Genomic DNA, 16,130 nt, shown 5'->3' on the forward strand with positions numbered 1-16,130 from the left:
AACAGCCTTTCCCTTATCTCAGAAACAACCTTCGCTTGGGTGAGCTGGATTTCTCCTCCGTTGCCGGAGCCCTCCCAAAATACTGTCAGATTTAAACCAACAGCTCCCATTCAACCTTCTGCACCTTCATGTAAAGCTGGGCACCGTTCCTGGCTTGAGTTTTAACCTTTGCTGTCGTCGTGCTGAGGGATAAGCATACCTAATGCAGATTAAATGAAATTCCAGCACACAAAAACTAGCGGGGTAAATATAAAACCATAGCCAAAGAGCGATCGCTATGTCATCGCTGAGGAATCCAAAAGGCGCCTAAATGAAAATACCACAAAGAAAGCAAACAGAGCAGTTTGGGGCAGGGGGAGAGGAGCGAGGGAAGAGGATACGCCGGGAGAGGATACAGGAACAAAGAGAAAAGCCCGTGATAACCTGAGGTGGGTCCGCCCTGTGCCACTGCTGTTACCCCCGGTTCTGTAAAACCTGGTACAAGTTCTCATGCTCACGTGAATAAGATTTTGCAGAATAGGCTAAAAGATATACAAGAATTAATTGTACAAGTTTCCCCCCCCCCAACTCTTTTTTTAATTTATGGCTGTCAGCTGTTTGCTGATAGCACGTGGGGAAAATATTTTGAGGGACCCTACGTCCATATGTAGGCAGGCTGACAGTGGAAGCAACTGCCATTGTCCCCAGGAATGTCCCCAAGAGGGATGTGGGTTCAAGCCGGCCGACGGAGTGGGCAGCTGGGGATGCTGCCAGCCCCAGCGAGTCCCGGGCACCCTGCAAGGCAGCTTCTGCCCCACCATGCCACCGCTCCGCAGGGCAGGTGCAGTCCAGAGGCTTTCTCAATGTCTTTAACTCTCGTTATTGCTGAGAAACAATTAAAAAGCCTCACATAACATTTCCAAGAGTTTCATTACACTAGTAGCACACATCCTTTAGGAATACCACCTTTTTGTTTTTTTAATGTAATTAACTTAGCTGGAGATTCAAATATTCCCCACCCGCCCCAACACATAGTAAATTCATACAAATTGTTTTTCCTGGTCAAGGGACACCTGAGTCTCAGAACACCCAAAGGCACGTACCTGGAAGGCAGCGAACCACATAAGCCAGTCCAGGCGGTAGTGGTAGGGGGTGATAAAGCACGGCCTCCTCTTCAAGTCCCCGGGCTTGCATTTGAAGTCATACTCCTCCCAGACAGCAGTGGGGTCATTGGGATCCAGGCTGGACGTCCCCTGAAGGATGACTTCTGTTCTCTCCTTGGTAATGCTGTGGGACACATGATATTGTTTGTTGTCTCTGATCATGTAAAATGCGAGTTCACAAGAGTCAACATGGCAACGCGAGTCAATGGCCTCATGGTACAGTTGGATCCTGATGGATTAAGCTACAGAGAACCTGTTTATCTGGCAGACTTTTCTGTCTCCATCAGCAAAGTACATGGAAAACTTCAACTTCCATGCTCTCCCACGCTCCTCCCTATCCCACTGCAGTTGTGCCAGTTCAAAGAGGGACTATGGCCCAAAAAGATGATTCCTACTGAAATCGATGGGTCTGTCTGTCTAGATCACAGCCTAACACTGTCCAAGACACTGAGAATATAACGAGTGTCTCCCCACATGAGCATCTTCAATCTGCACCACCTTCTCTCTTTGTCCCATGTCTCTGAAGAAAGCCTTTGTCTCTGTTATTCCAATGACTCTTAGGATGCAAGAGCTGACTACAAGCTCCTGATGATATGAGAAAATGGAGATGAAAGATGGTTACAAAGCATAGCTCCATCTCCAGGTTTTTAGCATGCACCATGTGCAAAAATACAGACTTGTAACTGGCACGTGTGGTTGCCCTAATGCCATGGCCACCAACAATATCTGCAGGGGAAATTTCACAGGTGATTGCGCACAGATATCCTGCTTCTGCGTTTTTGGACACCTCCAGCCGTGGGATCAACAGAGCAGCTTCCAGCTGGGACCACTCCAGTGTCCCCTTGGTGAGCCCAGCTCTCCCTGCAGCGCCGCTGGCCAGGGGTGCCGAGCTCCAGCTTGAAACTTGGCCATGGGAAAGGGCAGGACACGCTCAATGAGCCCAGGTTCACTGGCTACAGCTGCTTGAGCCTTAGGGAGGTGGTTGGCCCCATACGGAGCACCCCCCCAGGAGCTGACTCTTGGGGCATCATTAACAGCTGTCTCTACATGCCCAAACATTTCACCCTCCTGGCTGGAAGACAGGTCTCATGGAGCTATTACTCTGCAAGAGGAGGAGGAGGAGGAGGTAACATGTGAGCCAATGCAAACCAAGCCAAGAAAAGCAGAAAGTGAAAACAAAAAAAGCCCCCCATAGCCAGTTGATATATAGAAACTTGGTTAAAAACCACCCCAGCCTTACGGCAGGTCACGAGTATTCCCTTTGCTGCCTGGCTGGACTCTTTCTGCACAGCAAGGTGGTAGAGCAGCAGGGATGGCAAACTCTCCAGGCCATGGAAAGCCTATGTGAAAACACCATCATCAAGTTCTCAATGACCTGTCGGTGACGCTCGCCTACACTGGAGAGCTGTTTTCCATAACGAACACATAACCGCGTAACTCTGCCTATCAAAGTTGTCCAGCTCCCAACACCCTTTTAATTTTTTACTACTTTGGTCCCTCCTCCTCCAACCCAAGAACCCAAAAGTTTGGAAACACACACAGCCTCCACCTTCTCCCCCAATGGCTTCCAGTGATAGAGGCTTACAACCCAAGGAATGCTGTACGTCTCCGCTTATAATTGTTACCTACATTTAATAGATTTCTGGATTCTCCAGCCAAGTTCCATATTATACGCGGGGCTGAGTTATGAGCCGTGGCCAGCTGCCCAATGGTTAGAAACACACTGTAAATCAGGGACACCAAATTACTAATAAAAGTATGTTCCTACTGTGTGATTCAAAATATGTCAAGTTTCACATAATCGTATATTCATTATAAGTTGCAATCCTCTTTTTATTGGTTTACATAGGCTGGAATTACAAACATATTACAGCAGCATTTCATCACATGCTCTTTAGGTTCTGGTAACTGTTGAAACAGAAACCATAGACTGAAGAAGAAAAAGAACAACAACCCAAAGAAAACAATCTCCCGTAGCTTCACCACTGCAGCCTTCAAAGAGGTTCGGGGGTTATTTCTCCCTCTCTCAAAAAAAAGGAGAAACTTCAGCATTTTCCACAACTAGGGTTGATATTTTTAATCATGTCTTTTTCTAACTTTTTTTCTTTCCACAGAAGTTTCTGCTATTTGAAAAAGTGGGGAAAAACATCATACTAATTTGATGTGCTCCAGGTGCCCTTTGCATCTCCAAGGCTCACAGTGAGACCTGCTCCTCCCCTTCCCCATCCGCTCAGCCAGCGCTCTCAACAGCCAACCGGCTTTGCCTTTTATAAAACCTATTTAATTACTGTTGGCTTCTCCTGTAGGACCTTGTCTAGAGCCCACTAACCCAAGAGCTGCCCATCCCACCCCTTGGCTCAGATCTCTGGGGAACATCCCATGGCCACCATGGCGAGATGGTGGCAAAGCCAGAGGTGTACGCAGAGAAGACTGGCCCTGTTGTTGCCCCTGGGGCAAGCTGTTCTGATGAAGCCCTGGTTTTCAGCATTTTCTCAGTTGGAAGAGGCTGGGAGGGCCAGCACACAAGAACGGTTACGGTGAGCCCAACCATGGCTCACGTAAGCCTGGTGACCTGTCCTCAGAAAACCCAGACTCACATGCTTCAAAACCAGTCCAGTTACAAACGTAACTGGAGATGCTTCCCTTGTCCAGTCCCACCTTGCATCCATAAGCAGAATTTCCTGAGCTGAAGGCAGCAGCCAGACTGCTGCTGGGCCTGTCCTCTCAATCTGTCTTGTTCTTTTTTGAGGCCATTTATACTTTCGTCTCCACAGTTTCCTGTAGCCATGAATTCCCCAAGTCACTCACTGGAAAAAGCACTTCCTTTTGTTGGCCTTCAATCTGCTACGCAATAGCTTATGTGAATATTTACATGAGGGAGAGCAAATGAGCGCAGGGGAAGAGAAGTTCACCATAAATATAGCGGGCTGGTGATGGTGAAGGCTATCCACTGGATGAACTCTCTTATGGATATTTTTGTCCCGCTATTACATTTGCTATATCAATATAATGAGCTAACTAAAAGTGGCTCAAAGAAAATAAATTATAATTCAGTGGGAAAGAAACCTGCTCCCTTCCTCCTTCTCTCTCAAAAACAGATATTCCATAAATTATAATGCAGTGAGAAAAAAAAAAAATGCTCCTTTTCTCCTTCTCTCTCATAAACAGATATTCCCAGTCTACTAGCTACCGGAAGGATTTCTAGGATTTTGGTTTAGGTTTAAGGCACACAGACTGGTTATCAGACTATACCGGAGAGAGGAGCAGAGCTATACGATGTGCCATGAAAATGCATGTACCTCCCGAAAGCTCCGTAGGTGTTCACTATCCTGAGCGGGTTGAACGAGGTGTTCATGACTTGTCTGGAGTTGAGCAGGTTTAGGACAACCGGGACGCTGAGATAAGCAATCAGGATGCCAAAGGAAATGTTCACCACTTTGCGGACATAGAAGCCTGTTTGGGACACAAAAGCAAATCAGGAGAAGGGATTTCACGGCTGGTGATGGGCTCTGCTCCCCCCGCTCCCCTGCCCGACTGCCCCCCCGGCAGCCGGGACCCTGCCTGGGTGCTCACAGCTGCTCTCAGCTCTCGTCTGGGGCTGACAAATGCTCCGCCGTAATCAACCCGACCTTGCCGAGGGCCATACGCTATCAATCCAGAGATCTGCCTTTCTCTAAATAGTCTGAGAAAGGGCTAAAAAGAAAAATGTCTAAAATGTAAGATTAATCATTGCTTTAATACAGGGGGAAAAAACACAGCTGGCACTTGCACCTTGCTCAAAATTGCCCTCCTGGTTTGTAAGCTGTGCGTGGAGCGTCTCCAGCCCCCCGGGGCTCCGCTCCTGCCTCCTCCCCGCCGCCCCAGGCTCTCACCACCCCGACTTATTTCTTGCATTTCCCCCCCACCCCGTCTCGCTCACTAGCTCCATTCAAACCTCCTTTTCCCTTTGCAAATCCCTATTGCTTGTCGTTTGCGTACGAGACGTGGGTTGCTTCACCAGCGCTTTGGCATTTGGTTTGCAGGAGCAGCCCAGGGCTGTGCTGGGTTTCAGTCTAAGGAGACACCTACTGCAATCAGACAAATAAGCAGACCTGACCTCTGAGGGGTTCCTACCCTTATGGCCGTTTTGAATTTGTTTAACATTAACAGCCAAAGGATCAGATTCAAAGCAATTGCACGTAGCTTTCCCCTTATCTCTGCAGGAGAGGGATGTTTATTTGAACCTCTCTCAGAAGCTATTAATAATTGTTTAGTCTGAGAACATTTCTGGAGAATCATTTGATTTGGGAAGGAGCTCGCCGAGATGCCTCCCCCCATCCCCTGTGCTGCTGCGAGAGCAGTATGAGTCTGTCAGGCATTCTTTTGTCTTTTAGATGGGCTAAACTTTTTAGCCTGTAATTAAAGCGCAGGTACGGAGACAGAGCCCTCCGCCACGTGGGCAGCATCAGCAGCTCCTCAGGTCACACTTTATGGCCATGCACAGACTGCTCGTCCTTCAGCAGGTGGTGATCGTCATCATGCCCTTGGGGTCACAGCTACTCAGTCACGGAGAAAAAGGGTTTAATATGGGGGAAAGAACCCACAACACGGCAAGGATGGAGCAAGCCTTGGGGAAGGAGCATGGGACAGGAGCCAAGGGGATCTGGATCAAGCAGGCAGGAGCTGAGCACTAGCAATGGGAATTTGAGATCTCCGTAGGAATTACACACACACACTTCAAGGATGTGGCCAGAGCCATGTAAAATCGGGTCATGAGTGGGGCACGGCTGGTTACCCTCCTGTCTTCTGCTCCGGTGACCCGGGGGTGAGGTAAACCTCTTGCCACACAGCCCATCAGCACCAGATCCACAGCCTCTGCTTTGTCAGCAGAAAGAATACGCAGAAATCAAAATTTGCCCGGAATATTAGAGATACCCTACCCTTTACTTACAGATTAGACCTTTTTAAAAGCCCAGAACAGGGACACATCCATCTACACTCCAGAGTGGTGCTAAGTATGGATGGCTCTTCTTGCTTGGGCACCCTGGCTCAGTAAGGTTTTCTGGAGAACATCACAGAAAAGGAGCAAGTTCCTCAAAAATGGGACCTACCTCCCCCTCGCAGTGACTCACCAAGTGCCACAGCAAAGAGGCGCCCTTTGGCTTCTCCTCCAGAAACCAAACCACCTGAGTGTTGTTTGGGACTGGATACAAAAATACCGTTGGTAGGAAAGCTCTAGACTCTCACAGCCTCTAAAGCAAAGCTACCGGGCAGGAAAAGCTGTTAAAGATTTCTTCCAGCAAAATACGTAAGATAGGAGACATAGAAAGTGCATTAACAAAACAGCATTAGCCTTTCTGGAATTAACGCTTCTGGTTAATAAGCTGTTTCTTGGTGGATGAGAAAGGACTAGAGACAGATGCTGTATCTTGTTGACATTTTTCATTCTTCTGACAGATGTTCAGTATATTTAAAAAAGAGCATGTGTGATTGTTGTTGATATTATAGGCAATTTGTTGCTTATATGCGGTTTATAAAAATGCTACAAACACAACTCTACATCTGTTATGCAGCCCCATGAAAAATATCGCAGCGTTGTTTGTGCAGGCGATCTTCTGGAATGGGGCTGCTTGAAAACTCCCTTCAGAAGGAAACATCAGCCGCAGTGATTCCTTTTCTCCACTTACAAACCCCCTTGTATCTGCTCTTCCATATTCATGGTATGAACATGAGTTCACCTCCTCCCTGCTTTGGGGAACTCATTCCCTGCCGTGGCAGTGCCCACGCTGCCAGCGGTAGCCACGAGCATCTGCTCCTCTCATGTTCTCCACGCAGGACACGAATGGGGAACAGCCGCTTTGCCAGCCGCCAGGTTTCTTTCCCAGTTAGCTAAAGAGCTGTTGGACCCACAATGGATCAACAACGAATTTCATTCTTTCTGGAGTCTGGCCTCACGTCCAGTTCTTTAACCAGAGAAGCAGCCTGCAGCAGCCCGTGGGCATGGAGGGCAAGAGGACAGATGGGTCACAGGGACACCGTGCCACACCAAACACACCTCTGTGTAATTTTTTCCCTGCTCTGGGAATAACTCACCGTATCGTGGGGGAAGCTGCTCCCCGGCTGCCTCTTTGAGCCGCATCTGCACCACCAGCTCTTTCACCCCTCCTCGCCTGGAGCTGAAGAGGAACCCCAGGCTGCTGTCGTCGAAGCAGGCGATGCTGGGCACGATGGTCAGCCAGTTGAGGAAACTCAGGTTTCCACTTATGATCAGAAGCACCTGAACAGGAAAGATGGCAGCAGAAGGTGTTGCATCTGCTTAAATTACATCAGAAAAGCTCGGTGAAGGAAATGCCGGGTGGATTTTAGCACCCTAGCACGTACTTTGCTGATTTTCCACGATTGCAAGAGCCATGGCAAACCTCTCCCTCCCTGCCCAGGCTACAGCCCAAATGTACCCCACTGGCTTGCAACGCGAGCTCTGCCCTTGCTTTCAGCAGGAGAAAGATCAGGCAGGGTATAGTGTGACTTGATTTCCATAGTGCTCCCGGTGTCGGCGCAGCGGTCTGGCCCCAGGGGAACCGTCTGCTTCCTGCTTATGCCGATGTATCTGTGACAGCCGCATTCCTGAAACCCTTCAGGAGGAAATATTGGACCTTCTAATTAAAGAGCAGCATTACATATAGAAGTGTGCGTTTTTTTAAGAGGGTTTTTTTTTAATTTTGGCTTTTATTGGCTGTTTAGGAGAACGCCTTGCATATGTAAGGCAGAGAAAGTGGAAAAAACTGCAAGCCTTCGGAGAAGCCTCCGTACATATTTGCACGCATTGGAAAAAGCTTTCTTTAGGCACGTGTTATTTTTTGTCTTGCTCTTCTGGTGACTTGAAAAATATGAAGAACTTTCTTGCAGTTCTCCAGCAAGTCCTAATGAGCATCAGGCAGCTGTGTCTGGGCACGGCCCCGTTAGCCTTGGTCATGAAGGCTCATGAAGAACCTGGGTCACTTCTTCACAGCACGTGGCTTCGCATTGCAGCTGTAAGACATCACCTCCTCGCTGTGTTCGTACGTCAGCCATGGGGATGGTGCAGGTACACCCCTGCTCAAGGTACACGCCAAACCCCTGCCCAGGGCTTTTCATTAGAGCTTCACACAAACCTGAACACACAGAGCAATTTCTGCGTCCTCACAAGCACTGGTTTTAGTTTCTACTTTTCCAGGTTAAATTTATTAAAGCCCAGCCCATGCTTACTCTTTTTTTTCTACGCCAGTATTTTACTTGTTCATAGACATCCCCCCCCCCCCCCATTTTATTTGTACAGTTACATCCCTTCTCCTCCTTTATACTTTCCAGCAATTCCAGCAAGCCAAACCGCTCTGGTCTCCTCTCCCAGAGGACTTCCCTGCCTGCTTATCCCGGCGGCCATGCCCTCAACCCCAGCAAGGCTCAATCCATCTTTCTGGGTGCTGACAAGGACCATAAGGAGGGAATCAGAGGGGTCTCACCAGGAACTCGTACAGCGATGCTGCCATTTCTCATGCTCAACCAGAACTACCCCTCCCACTGTGTTTTAATGCCGCATTTATCTTCTCTGCCGGGATGTCACGTTAGTGCTTGCCAGCCCGCGCACACAAGTCCCCTACACATAAGCCACTTCCAAATACATAGCTCCCAACATCACACAGATGTCTCTGCTCCTAACCCATGGTGTGTCATCCCATGTGTCGCACAACCCAACTTCGTCCCATCTGCCCGTTAACCTTTGGAAGGCAGGAGCCCGGGCTGCACTGACACCACCAAGGATGCTGAGAACTGATGGGCTCAAAAGTTCATTGCTTTGCTCTCATACACAACGTGGATTTTAACTGAAAGCAGACAAAGCATTTAATTGCTCCATGTTTCATCCGAGGCGGGACTGCTGCCAGCTCAACCTTGCTGACACCAGGACTTGCACCAGATGCAGATCGGACATTGGGAACTTGCTCCAGTGCCAGCAAAACGACGTGTCAAACCAAGCCAAGCCCAGGGTGGTGGCCGTGAAGACACATCTGGGTTTCCCCGGGGCTGCCCAGCCATCGCAGCGGTCACAAAGGAACATGTTAGGAGTGATTTAGTGCGTTGGCGTAAAACAATATATGGGAATCCACGCACACAAAGACAGGCAGAGAAAAGCAGGTGATGCCTGTTTGGGACTATTTGAGTTTTGAGGTTGATTTGGATTCTTGTCCCATTAGTCACATTACTTAGGGTTTAGCCCTAATGAACCAGCTGATCCTCAGACACGTTAAAACAAAAGAGGAGAAAAGGGAAGAAAAGAAAGTAGTCTCACCGTCTTATCCATAAAAAATGAAGGTTATAAATCTGATTTAATGTATTACAAGTTGAAAAATAATACCCTGACGTAACAAAGTCATTTATTTTTCAGTCTTCAGACCAGCTAAAGAGAACTTCCCCCACCTTCCAGCTGGGTTGAAAGCTGTAACTCTGATTGGCACTACTATTTTAAAGAACACTCCTCCATTCACAAAGCTGAACTTTATCCTCCCGTGAACTGTTTACTCACAGTTTTTAGCGCACATGCCCAAGGAAGACTTGCAAGAGCAAACACACAAACCAACAACACCCCCAGCATCCCACCACAGATGGAGGAGCTGGAGTGTGGACCGCACTCCTGCCAAATTAACCTCAGCCCCGTCACTGGCCCCCCACTGGTCTCCTCCTTTCAGTGAACAAGTGATGAAGCTTGCAGAAACCCTGAGGAGATGCAGAAGCTGAAGGACTGACCACAGACCCAAGAGGCACAGCTGAAGTTCCCCTTTGCTCCTCCAGCCCATGTTGCACCCGAAGACAGAGGGTCTCTGGAGGAAAACCAGCTGCCTTCAAGAGCTGACGCAAGTCAAACAGAAGACGACACCTTGGGAGCTGGAGACCATCACAAACTTCCCACTCCCATGGCAAAGCACACCTTTGTGTCTGCCTTCTCCAACATATACAAAAACTCCACAACGAACACCAAAAAGCTACATCTCAAGTGAAGAGGAAATCTTAGTGAACCTCGCAGGTTCTCCTCCTCTGGCCAGGATGACGAAAGCTCAGACAAGTACCGGCAGATATCAACCCCACCGTGTAACGTATCACGTACCGCTATGATGGTAAAACTTCCTACAGCACAAGACAGACCACGTAACAGAGCAGGTCTTTGGCTAAGTCCTCGGATCTAGGAACACTGTAATGTACCTTTTACATATTTCTTCAAGTTGCCCATGGCTTTTAGATAGGTGTCTCTTGACCTCACTCAGAGGCTACCGACCTCTGCTGGGGCTTGTTCAAGAGTAAGGTCTCCATGACAGTGCCAACCTTATGGGTGGGAACAAGGAAATGAGACCACCACCGTCACAAGCAGCACACTTCATTTGTTTTCAAGGGCTTCTGGACATTACCCGGGGGGTTGTTGTTCGGATTCTGTTATACTCACGTAACACGAGGAGGCTCCAATTGCAACATGGACCTGTTTGGCTTGGACTTGCCAAAACAGATGGTAAGAAGACAGTTCCTGTCCTGAAAAAAACCTAAATCTAAACATACCGGATAAAGTTAGATCAAAATTAGGATGTATTACAGCTGTGTTACAGGCAGAGAGAGGAAGAATTTTGGCACCTAATTCTTATTTCAGCAACGCTCTCCAGGGATATCGCCTTAAAGAAATTCACTCAGGATCACATACGGAGTCTTGCAGTGGAACCTGAAACGGGACCCAAATATCCCAGTTACAAATCCAATGTTTTAATTACAAGGCCCCTCCAAAATACCTGTCTGCCCAAACGCTGGTCCCTATGGTTTATCCCGGAGGGCCCCATCCAGCGTGCTCCCTCCTTCCCTGAAACAGGCTCACTGTGGTGCTTGCCCTCCCGCTCGAAAATAAGAGGTGGTCTCCCAAAATACTATTCCGCAACGCAAACATCAAGAACACATGCCCAATTTCGGTCTGAGGACTTTTTCTGTTAAAAAGATGGATGTTTTCTCATTAAAACTAGCAACATATTAATGCTAAAAACATGTCACTCCGTATTTTATATGATTGGCACCATTTTTTTAAAAACGGTGATTTGCAAGTTACAATTTTCAAAACCCCAGCAAGGAGTCTTCAGTAACAGAGTCACATAATCTTAAAAAAAAGAGAGAGATCTGACCAATTACAGTAAGTAACCAAAGTCCTAACTATTATTTAGTTAGAAAAGTAATTACTTATTTATCCTGAGTTGGATAATTACCCAGAATTATGAGGGGAAAAAAGTATTTAAATGTGAATTACATACACATGTTAGGTCCTTGAACAGAACATGTTGTACTCCAGGTTTGGTGCTCCCCCTTTGACCCGAACGTGATTTAGTTCAATGCATATTAATCAGCCTGTATTCACTAACGCACTTGTCACTTAGCTACTTCGTTAGGAAACTCTGATCCTTTTCTGATGTGATTTGCCCCGTGCGATTGCAGTAATATTAAGAAAATAGTTCTGCGCTTTGCCACTTCTGCCGAGGCTCGTTTTACAGCTTTGTACGGAGCGACTGGGTGGTCCATGGGAGGGTTGTTTTTTTTTTTTTTAAAGTAGTGATTCACCTCTCTTTATTGCTTGGAAGTCAGAAGCAAGATATCTTATTTCCACCAGCCCTTAAAAACCAGGGGATTCAAAAATAATACAAGTTTTGGCGTTTTCTGCTCTGTGGGTGGAATCACGAACCTGACACATTTTTAACTTCAGTTCTTCGGACCGAGTCCCGACGCTCGCGCCAGCCGCTGTGACGGGCGCCCGCGGCCGATTCAAACAGGGGTTAACTTTATACCCAGCCCCAGGGGGGCTGAGCACCGCGAACCCCTTCGGCTTTGTGAAAGCAAACCTCAAAGGAACTCCTGCTTCAAAGTCGATTAACGGGAAAACAGCTAATTTCTCAAACATGCCGATGGGTGGCTGTCCCAGCAAACCGTTTCGTGGCTGTTTTAGCACGAGGTGTACGTGATTTGATCGATCAGCGCTGAGGGTGACGCTTGGTCCGTCGAGCAACCGGTGCCTTCTGCAGCACCGCTCCTGCCAGCGCAGCATCCCCCGGGTCGGTGGATCCTTGGCCATTCAAACTAGTATTTGCCTCGGCAGCAGCGCACATTTACCTAAATCCTTCCTTTTCTACCTGAACCTTCCTAAACCTGTGTGTCCTGCTCTCCCTGCCCTGGCAAAGCAGAGCCGCGCTGGTTCCCGGCAGGAAGTTTAATTTATCATTAATTTCTCGGGGCAGTGAGAGCAGAGATCTCTGATCACCCTGTGCTCACCTCCTGCCCCGGGAACTGAAGGGGCTGCACGCCTGATGCTGGCGATTTGGGTTAAGCCACCAAACTTCCCCAAGTCTTATTTCACCCACGTTCAAAGCAGGTGTGTGGGTGCTGGACCCCCTTCGCACCCACGTTTTGGGGCACGGACATGAAACCCCTCCAGGAGCCGGTGCTGCTGGTCTGGCAGAGCACGGGGAGCATCGCTGCTCCTTCCCCATCGGCTGCATGGAGCAGGAGAGTTTGTTGCACACATGTCACAGGAATTCCGGCCTTTGTACCGTGCCAGGCTTGGCCCTTCTGAGCTCCTACCACGACCGCAACCCAACCGCATCTCCATGTCTCCACCCTCCGCACCTCTGCTGCGGTGGATGGGCTGTGCCCTCCCTACCTCGGGCTTGACTTGTGTTTACCGAGTGTCTTTCTCTTGCTGGACGATATTTAAATGCACAATTATAACAAACAGATGGTACCAACCCCTGTGGTGATTTTTAAAAATTTTTTATTAAAGCACAGTATTAATCATGGTAATTGGGTAGGAACTTTAAGGTTATAAAACTACAGCATGTCTAATGAGCGAGCTCCTTATAGGAGGAACTGAGGTTTTTAATCTAATAATGTCAGTTTTATGGATTATGACTGGAGTTTTATGAAGTGTGATATGAAATACTGTGGATTCATGGCTCTCACTGGATTAATTTGGAAAAGTAGTTTTCCTGGTTCTAGGCCCAAAAACAATTATTCCTTACATTTCTGTCCCCTGCACTGTTACCAAACCCCTCTGTCAGAAAATGGGCACCTACACCCATAACTTTTTTACAGGTTAGACTTCTTTGTTTGGCTGGTTTTTGTTTTTTTAAATCACAGATTGTTATAAAAATACAGTAGGTAGGAGAAGCTCATATTCTGTGTAGCAGACTGTATATTTGTCCAGAAGGAACAACAACAGGCTGTAAACTCTTAAACACGGTCGAGGGCTGGCTGGAGCTTGCAGGCTCCGAGCACGGGGACACGGTCACCACGCAGCACTGGAGCTGTCTGATATTAAGCTATGGGCACAAAGAGGCAAAATTGGGGTGCCCGGAAGAACTATGATTTATTTAAAGAGAAAAACATAGGAACAGAGGGCTGGAAGAGACCTCAAGAAGCTGTCCGGTCTTTCCTGCCGGGGAGTTGTCTCTGCCTGCACCGTTGTGTGTTTCTCTCAACTCTTCCTAGAAGCCTTGTCGAGTGATGGAGCCAGGTCTCTGACCTTTTATCTATCTATCTCCGACTATCTTTAAATTATTCCTAATCTAGCCTGACTCTTCCTTGACAATATTTAATTCCATGACCCCTTCTCTCTCACTGGCATCAACGACTGTTCTCTTCTATCTGCAATAGCCTCTCATATAGGTAAAAACTGCCCTTTCTCCACTGCCTCTTCCCTCCCAGTAATATTCTCGTTCGGATTACACGATCCCAGCTGGTCCAGCCCTGCCTTATGAATCCAGTCTCTAGATTTCTGCTTATTCTCATTGTCCTCTGGATTTTCCCCAGCTGGGACACATCTTTCCTGAAGGGAATGCCCAAAACTGAGCCACAGCTTCCAGCTCTAGCCTTACCAGCGGCAGAAAGCGGGAAGGATTTACACACTCAGAGCACAAAGAATTTATATATTCCAGTAAGACTTTTGCCCCTTCTGCAACAGTGCAGCCCTGCCGACTCGAGCCCATTGCCAAGATTATTCTGAATACTCATCACATGCGCCAACACCCTCTACCTGAGCGTGGTCTGCTAATATTAGACGTGATTAATGAAAACCCTGAATATCCCCAGATAGACCCTGGGGAAGCCCCCTTGATAAATCCTTCCCTCTGACAGTGAGCCATTGATAACTGCTGAATAGACTTTCCAACCTGTTTTGTCCGCCAGACAGTATTTCCTACTTCTTACAGACCCCGTTTTCTTGGGTTGTTTATGAGATTTTATGTGAAACAGTTTCAAAAGCCTCAGTAAAAGCATATATTGTTTATCCTCTATTCATGCGCCTTGTTTTGTCAATGAAGGAAAGACGACTGCTTTTACATGGTCTGCTCTTGGCAAAACCACGATGGCCGTAGTTATCCCCCTTGTTTTTTGGAGGTATTTAGAAATGGCTCGTTTCATCATTTTTTCCCAGTATTTTTCCAGTAACGGCTCTGTAACGTCCTGGCTCTTCCTTTTTTCTCTCTTTAGAGGACAGGTACTTTATTAGCTCTTCTCCGTTCTTTCATTACTTCACCTATGTTCTCCGAATTCTCAAAGATAATCACTAATGCTGACAGAATTTCAACAACCAGCTCTTTAACAGCCCTAGGACAGATTTCCTTAGGCTCAGACGATTTGAAAAGATCTAACTTAGCGAAGTGCTCTCCAGCTCTCCCCTGCTTGTGGCTGAGGTCATCCTGCTTTGTTACTGGAATTAATTATACCACCAGCCACGTGAGATGTGACTTTTAGTGATGACTGTTACAAAAAAGGCACTAATCACTTCAAGATAAAAAACACAGGCCGAATTTATCATTTAAAAAAAAAAAAACACCTCCTTCCTTGCACACAAAGTAAACAACCGCTTACTCACTCTGTGCTAGTGAAAGCTGGTGAATAAAGAGCCGGGTTCATCTGTGCCGTGTCGAAACTGCAGTACCTGGGTCCCACATGGATCTTCTCATGGCAGATCCCCAGAGCCACCCACCATCAGCTCAGCAAAAGGGGACAGCAAAGACCCCCTCCTCCTGACGGACCCGCTGCTGGATCTCCAGAACTTAAGAACGCTCCTCTATGGACTTTGTGTGTCACCAAGGAAAGAGAAAATCAGTCTTTTAAGCTGGATTTTAGGGATCCTTATGAAGGAGCAGATGTGAGGGCTTGGACTAGATGACCTTTAAAGGTCCCTTCCAACCCAACACATTCTATGATTCTATGGGGAGGAGCCCATGTCAGCACCCAAGAACGCGTGTGCCGTGCTCTCTGGAGCTACCAGGGAAAGCTGTGGCATTCCGCACCGGCAGGATCATCTCGTCGCCATCTCTTTCCATCCCACACGTGACAACAGTGCTACTCCACAGCCACGCGGGGCTAATGGCAGAGGTCCCAGCTGAGAGAAACGCCTGCACCAGACTTATCTCCCACGGTTGAGCAAAGGCACTATGGGCTGCTCGGTTCCCCGTGGGAACCAGAGAGAAGTGGGAGTTTGAAAATGACCCCCCACCAGGCCATGCCCTTGAGCAGAGGGGGACAAATCCTGATGGTACGCGTGACACCAAGGGAAAGAGAGATTTGCCATCACCCACCTCAGTCTGTTTGCCCAGTCCCCCAGCACCACTCCTCGCTCCTCTGCCGGCTTGTTCTCTTTCTGGTTTTCCTCTGGGCACCCAGCAGCTGGGCTGGGTGAAAGGCGGATGGTGGCACGCTGGTGCCACTGGATTGAAAGCACAAGCGCTACCGGCTGCGTTGGGGACACTTCATCGCCCACAGTGTCTTTGCCACCTGTGCCTGGGGTGGATCTTTAAAAAGAAAACACCAGCGTTCTGCGAATGGGCATACAGTGCTTTGGGTTCGGTTAAGCGGTTAACTCCGCTCTTCTGAAACCTGCGGCCCCACCGCCAAAGAATCTCCTACTCCCAGGACAAGCTGAATCTCATAACATCAAAAGCTGGTCCTTCCTGTAAG

General features: G+C 48.0%; 1 protein-coding gene across 1 annotated transcript in view; it reads right to left on the reverse strand.

Annotated features, from left to right (window-relative positions):
• LMF1 (lipase maturation factor 1) overlaps positions 1-16,130 on the reverse strand; it is a 263,087-nt gene that overhangs the window by 77,527 nt on the left and 169,430 nt on the right. Inside the window, exons 7-9 of the mRNA XM_063345009.1 lie at positions 7,215-7,398; positions 4,442-4,595; positions 1,083-1,266 (exon numbers count right to left, since the gene is read on the reverse strand). Coding sequence (XP_063201079.1) covers positions 1,083-1,266; positions 4,442-4,595; positions 7,215-7,398 — 522 coding nt within the window. The remainder of the gene's footprint in view (positions 1-1,082; positions 1,267-4,441; positions 4,596-7,214; positions 7,399-16,130) is intronic.

The sequence above is a fragment of the Chroicocephalus ridibundus genome, chromosome 8 (assembly GCF_963924245.1).
Source record: "Chroicocephalus ridibundus chromosome 8, bChrRid1.1, whole genome shotgun sequence".
Lineage (NCBI taxonomy): Eukaryota > Metazoa > Chordata > Aves > Charadriiformes > Laridae > Chroicocephalus > Chroicocephalus ridibundus.